Here is a 6,627-nt window from a genome sequence, read left to right on the forward strand (position 1 = left end):
CAGTGTAAAAATGCAACGAGAACTACTAACATAATGACAACTTTGACCAACAAATCACAATTTTTTTCATGAATGTGTAATTCATTTGATATACAAATAATTAAACAAATATAAATAACAAATACTTAGTTTAATATGTATTTTCAATATAACTTGTATTCGTTTATTAATTTTTAGTGCTGCTTTTTTTTCTTTTTTTTTTTGGCTAATCAGGTCAGTAAAGTGCATTAACTCTCAGCCTGACTGACTCATTTATCAATGTTTTGAACTACTGAACTATGATTGAGACGCACCCTGAGATTTAGTTTGGGTTCATTTTTATTTCTTTCTGTTAATTATTTTAATCTTAATCATGACAGTGTCCAAATACAGAAAAAACTCCTGGTGAAGCGACTGAAATCCATGTGACACATATAAAGATGGCGTTTATTAAAGAAGAGAGTGAAGACATGAAGATTGAAGAAACTTTCAGAGTGAAACAAGAAGATACTGAGACAGAAACATTCAGAGTGAAAGATGAAGATCCTGAGGAACAAACAAAGATGGCGTATATTAAAGAGGAGAGTGAAGAAATTAAGACTAAAGAAACATTCAGTTTGAAACAAGAAGAAACTGTGGAACAAACAGGTTGGTTTCATTCTCAAAGCTTATTTATTGCTTGATTCAGTGATTATTTGTTGCTATTTATGCCAGGTGCTTTTTAAGATGAAAAGAAAAAGTAAAAAAAAAAAAAACTTGTAGATAAATGTTCATTATTCACATTTCACTGTTTGCTCTATGTAAAATAAATATATTTGTTAAATTATATTGAATATTTATATAATAGAAAATGGTTTTGATTTATTTTTAAATTCAGAATTAAATTTTGGATTTAATGTTACAAAAAATACATTTTTGTTTAGGCTATGTCTATATTCATTTTTTCCTACTTTAATTCATGCCTTAATAGCGAATGAAGGCAGCATTAGTATTTATCTGATCATGTGATCTCAACATGTCTGTCCACATGAGACGACACACTCAATGTCAGAAAAAAAAATATATATGGGCAATTCCACGCAAAGGTCATCTTTACCATGAAAAAAAAAAGTTTTAACCAAAAGAACAAAACCCTTTTTAAATTGTCCATTTAGGTCTGTAATATACTGTATTAATGTGCTCTAACAGAAATTTTAAGAAAATTGCCTTGTTTATCCACAATATATGTGGTAAGCAACAATGCTTAAATTAAATTTTCAACCAACCATATTTCATGCTTTCAAAAAAGGGATCAAAGACCCCATTTTTTAAACTTTATTTTAGCAGTAAGCATTGTGTAGAAAGATGGAGGCATGCCTGAGAAATAAATACACTCATTTAGTCATAACAGCACTGCCTGATGAATTTATAAGAGCTAGAATAAAGAGGTCAGGACGCTTCAGAACTCTGTCACGTCCGTAACGTTTTAAAGATTAAGTTTATGTCATATAACAATTATAAATGCAAATAACTTGAAACTTTATATGCAAAGCTAAATTATGTTTATGCTTATTAGGATCAACAATTCATTTCACTACGTTGCTCTGAACAACCATAATAAGCGTTACGGACGTGACCGTTACGGACGCTTCATATTAAATCCTATGAGTTTGCTTCTTTATATTGCTATCATCTGTTTCAGGCTTACCATATCAGAACATATCCAATAATCGCAATACTCTTTGTGCTTTGTTAGTTTTAATATGAAAAAGGTTTAACTTTCAAATTCAGTCGATTTTATAACAAAATTTAAACAATAGATGTCGCTCTTTAATAGCCTACGGCGCGTGACAGATTAGCTACTGCAGCGCCTGTAAGCGGCGGATCAGGTGCACATGAACCGATCTTCTCTTCCTCTTGCCAGAGAACGAAATATGAACATCAAAAGGTAGGCCTATATGATACAGTACAACTTATAGAAGAGCATTGTGTCTCATAGGACACTTCCCTCGAGAATTGGGATGTCGCGTTACCGGTTGGTTAAAAATGAATAGCCTAGCCTATATTGATCACAATCCGCGCGATCAAGCTGACAAAATGAAAATAATAAGATTGCAATAATTTTGACTTGAAATAAAGTTTGATCATTTTGACTCAAGACTCCGCTTTAAACTCTGAAAACTAGACGAAAAACCGTGTGGTCATTTAGACACAAAACATAAAACTGACATGATTGCGATTGGCAATAGTGTCAATCGGTTCACCTGACTGTGGGGAAAACATGCGATTTTAAACTGCTTTATGATAAACATAAATATTTGTCAATGTATTTTAGCAAGCAGTTCTGTAAGAAGGAAAATCATGGTCTCTAAATTGATTCTTGAACAACGCCCATGCTGGTCAACATGAGAAATAGGTCTAATCCATAACCTTTTGCACTACAGAGTATAACGTTACATTTGTATAAAGTTTAGTAAAAACTTGATAAATTGTGGAGTCTTACCATACTGGTATCCCAGATTTCAGTATTTGGTGGTTTAAATGCTTGCTTGAGGTCTCTGTGAAAGTTTTAAAGCAGTTTTAAACCAAGTCTTTTGTGCCGCTTTCAGACCGGTCACATCCGTAACGGAAAACTGTCACATCCGTAACATTGTTTTTTCCTCATTAATGCGAACATGAAAAATTAAATAAAATTATTATTTTATGCTCTGTGGAGAGCCAACCCTTCTTCATTCAGTGGGCAGTATTACTTTTGGTTTGCTCAATGTAATTCACAGAATTCTTAAAAAATATGTTGTCACCCAAATCTTAGTGACTTTTTTTGTCACGTCCGTAACGCTGTATATTTCCCTCATCTAAAATATAAAACAGTTGAATAGACTGACATTTTTCTAATGTCTGGACTCCTTTAGTAAGGGATTATGAATATATAAATAGACGGTTCAATATGTTACTATTAAATGCATTCTTTGAGCGTTTATATTTCAAGTTTTGACTCCAAATGTCACGTCCATAACGCTGGAATTGCCCATATATTTAATTCAAACTGTTTGAATGTTTATGATTCACACAAACTGTTCAAGAGAAGTCATGTTATCCTGGTATATTTTTCTGTTGAAATAAAAAATCAGGTACATTTAGCAATATAGAGGATGAATTATGTATATGATGATGTTGTGATGAACTATATATGTTTTTCCACTAACTTTGAGTTGTTCAAAGTGTTAAAGGTGCCCTAGAGGTGCCTTTTCAAAAGATGTAATATAAGTCTAAGGTGTCCCCTGAACGTGTCTGTGAAGTTTCAGCTCAAAATACCCCATAGATTTTTTTTAATTATTTTTTTTTAACTGCCTATTTTGAGCCATTATTACATATGCACCGATTAAGCGTGCGGCCCCTTTAAATCTCCTGCTCCCCCGCCCCAGCGGGCTCTCAACTGCCTTAAACGGCAAACACAGTTCACACAGCTAATATAACCCTCAAAATGGATCTTTACAAAGTGTTCATCATGCATACATCGATTCCTGTGAGTATAGTATTTATTTGGATGTTTACATTGATTCTGAATGAATTTGAGGCTGCTCTCCGTGGCTAACGGCTATTGCTACACTGTTGGAGAGATTTATAAAGGATGAAGTTGTGTTTATGAATTATACAGACTGCAAGTGTTTAAAAATTAAAATAGCGACGGCTCTTGTCTCCGTGAATACAGTAAGAAACGATGGTAACTTTAACCACATTTAACAGTACATTAATTGTTAATGATCAAACAATGTTAATGATCCCGACTGTTACGTAACAGTGGGTGTTATGTTGAGATTTGCCTGTTCTTTGGAGGTCGTTTAAACAAATGAGATTTATATAAGAAGGAGGAAACAATGGAGTTTGAGACTCACTGTATGTCTTTCCATGTACTGAGCTCTTGTTATTCAACTATGCCAAGATAAATTCAATCTTTGAATCTAGGGCACCTTTAAGTATGCTGATTTTTAGAAGGCAGACTGAGATGGCGAACATAGTTACACATGGTCTGTGTAACATTAGCAACACATTATTAGCTGTTTGATAATGTAGTCAAGCAAAAGGCTAAGAATATAAAGCGTATATATCAGGTATTCTGAGCTTGTGATCAATCAGCTCCCTAGTTCAGTAGTCAGAGCACTGATCAGGGAGTCGGCCACATTCACTTTCATGATATACTGATTCACAACCTAGGGAGCTGATTGAGACGCAGGGACAGACGGGTTGACGAGTTGAATCAGGTGTGTTTGATTAGGGCGACAAAATGTGGGGTACTCCAGGGACAGGGTTGGGAACCACTGATTTACATGTCTAAATGTTTTAATGTCTGGTACTTTGTGCCATTAAACTGGGGCTAACTTTTATATCTTTTTTTTTTTTTTCTCAACTTAGAGTTGAGGGTGCTGAAGGAGGAGAGGGAAGTACTGAATGAAAAGGAAGAGAAAGAACAATATGAGAAACATCATGATTGTGTAACTGAAGAAAAATATTTTAGTTGCCCACAGACTGAAAAGACTTCCTCGCAAGAAAGAGCTCAAAACATTGGATCTAAAAGTTGTCTCACCGTTTTTCAAGTTGGAAAGAGTTTCAGTGAACATGGAAACCTTACAGTCATGAGAATTCACACTGGAGAGAAACCTTTCGTCTGCCAACAGTGTGAAATAGGTTTCACCCAAAAAGGAAGCCTTAAAAGACACATGAGAATTCACACTGGAGAGAAGCCTTATACCTGCAAACAGTGTGGAAAGAGTTTCAACCAAAAAGGAAGCCTTAAAGTCCACATGGACGTTCACACTGGAGAAAAGCCTTACATATGCCCTTATTGTGGAAAATGTTTCAACCAAAAAGGAAACCTCAATAACCACAAGAGAACACACTTGGGAGAGAAGCCTTACACATGTGCTAAGTGTGGAAAGAGTTTTGATCAACATGTAAGCCTTAAAGGGGACCTATTATGTAAAATTCACCTTTAAATTGGATTTGAACATATTTATGTGTCCGCAGTGTGTACACAACCATCCTATAGTGGTAAAAATCCACCTACTCATTTTTTATGCTGCCAAAAATCAGGAAAAGTGCCTCAAATCGAGCCATTCAGGGGTGGGTTTCCCAAAGCAAACTTGGTCGCAAATTCCGTCGTACCAATAGAGTTCAACAGGACTTATGACCAGCTAATGATGCTTTTGGGAAACTCACCACTGCAATGTTCTCTTTTCTGATGTCGCAAAAGGGATAAGCCCCATCCACGTCCAAAGGCATTAAGTACTTATACTCTGACAAGTCTTCTTGTCACCCTGATTTTTCAATGGTTTCATTATTTGCGGAAAGAACAGAGAAACTTAAAGGATTAGTTCACTTTCAAATAAAATTTTCCTGAATTTACTCACCCCCAAGTCATCCAAGATGTCTATGTCCTTCTTTCTTCAGTCGAAAAGAACAAACTTACGGAACAAACGCAGTGCCAGTTTCTTTTTTCTCCATAAGTTGAATAGGGAAGGTGTAGGACACACACTGCATAAGCTTTTTGAAGAATACGGAAAGCGGAAGCACTTTTAAGGCAATCAATTGTGTTTATAAAGCATATGCAGTTAGAAAATGACAGATTGTTTCTCTAGATAAGACCCTTAATCCTCATCTGGGATCATGTAGAGCCCTTTGAAGCTGCACTGAAACTGTAATTTTGACCTTCAACCGTTTGGAGGCCAATGAAGCCCACTAAGGAGAAAAATCCTGGAATGTTTTCATCAAAAACCTTCATTTCTTTTCGACTGAAGAAAGAAAGACAAACATCTTGGGGGTGAGATGGGGGTGAGTAAATTCAGGAAAATTTTATTTGAAAGTGAACTAATCCTTTAAAGCCTAAAATTCACTGTGTTCTTATAATGATTTTCTTGCCAACCCGACAGGTCCCGCTAAATTTAGATCTCATTTCCAAAATCTCACATTTAAACTCCTCATAAATAAAGAAAGGGTAATGGGGATAACAATTATAAAAAGTTGGATAGTTTTTTTTTTATTTTTTTATTGTTTTATGATACTGTCAACACAGTAACAAAATGTCACAGAGATTAAAATATCACAAAGAAAAATAGGCTAAATTAAAAAAAACATGTCCCTCAAAACTATAGGCTGTGGGTATGGGGTAGGATTAAGGGATATAGAATATGGTCATGTAGAATAAGGCATTAATATATGCTTTATAAGTCCTAATAAACAACCAATATCCTAGAAATATGAGCTAGTTAACAGAGAATTGGATCCTTTTTTTTTTTTTATTTATATAGCGATTGACAGACCTAGTTAATATCATTTCTTGTCTAAAATGTCTAGATGTGTTTATAGGTTTTCCTGGGCCTGTTCATGATGCCAGGGTGCTAAAACACAGCCCAATCTTCCACCAGAGGCTCTGTCCATCACCTGGCTGGTGTATAGTGGGCAATAGTGGATACCCCAATTGACCCTTCGCAAAGACCCGCCCCCTTAAGTTACTGTTGCTGCTGTCACGCCACACACAGTGAATAATACATCGCAGTAAACTGACAACATGTCGACGGACAAGACAAAGCAGGTTACTTATGATATTAAACAAAGTCCCAACCTTCAAACTGTTTAGTTATTAAAGAAATTCAAACAATAAAAAACGTTTTG

At 35.2% G+C, this 6,627-nt stretch overlaps 1 protein-coding gene across 1 annotated transcript; it reads left to right on the forward strand.

The window, feature by feature from the left end:
- Nucleotides 1–419: 419 nt before the first annotated feature.
- On the forward strand, nucleotides 420–6,421 carry LOC137025287 (gastrula zinc finger protein XlCGF7.1-like). Its single transcript, XM_067393296.1, has 3 exons — nucleotides 420–627; nucleotides 4,372–4,910; nucleotides 6,350–6,421. The coding sequence occupies exons 1-3, from the start codon at nucleotides 420–422 to the stop codon at nucleotides 6,419–6,421; spliced, it is 819 nt and encodes a 272-aa protein (XP_067249397.1).
- The last annotated feature ends 206 nt before the right edge of the window (nucleotides 6,422–6,627 follow it).

The sequence above is a fragment of the Chanodichthys erythropterus genome, chromosome 8, assembly GCF_024489055.1.
Source record: "Chanodichthys erythropterus isolate Z2021 chromosome 8, ASM2448905v1, whole genome shotgun sequence".
In the NCBI taxonomy this organism is placed as follows: Eukaryota; Metazoa; Chordata; class Actinopteri; order Cypriniformes; family Xenocyprididae; genus Chanodichthys; species Chanodichthys erythropterus.

Coding starts and splice junctions, on each gene's coding strand:
- LOC137025287 (XM_067393296.1), top strand. CDS start 420: ATGGCGTTTATTAAAGAAGAGAGTGAAGACATGAAGATTGAAGAAACT. Junction 628..4,371: donor AGAAACTGTGGAACAAACAG/GTTGGTTTCATT, acceptor TTCTCAACTTAG/AGTTGAGGGTGCTGAAGGAG. Junction 4,911..6,349: donor GAAAGAGTTTTGATCAACAT/GTAAGCCTTAAA, acceptor TCATGATGCCAG/GGTGCTAAAACACAGCCCAA.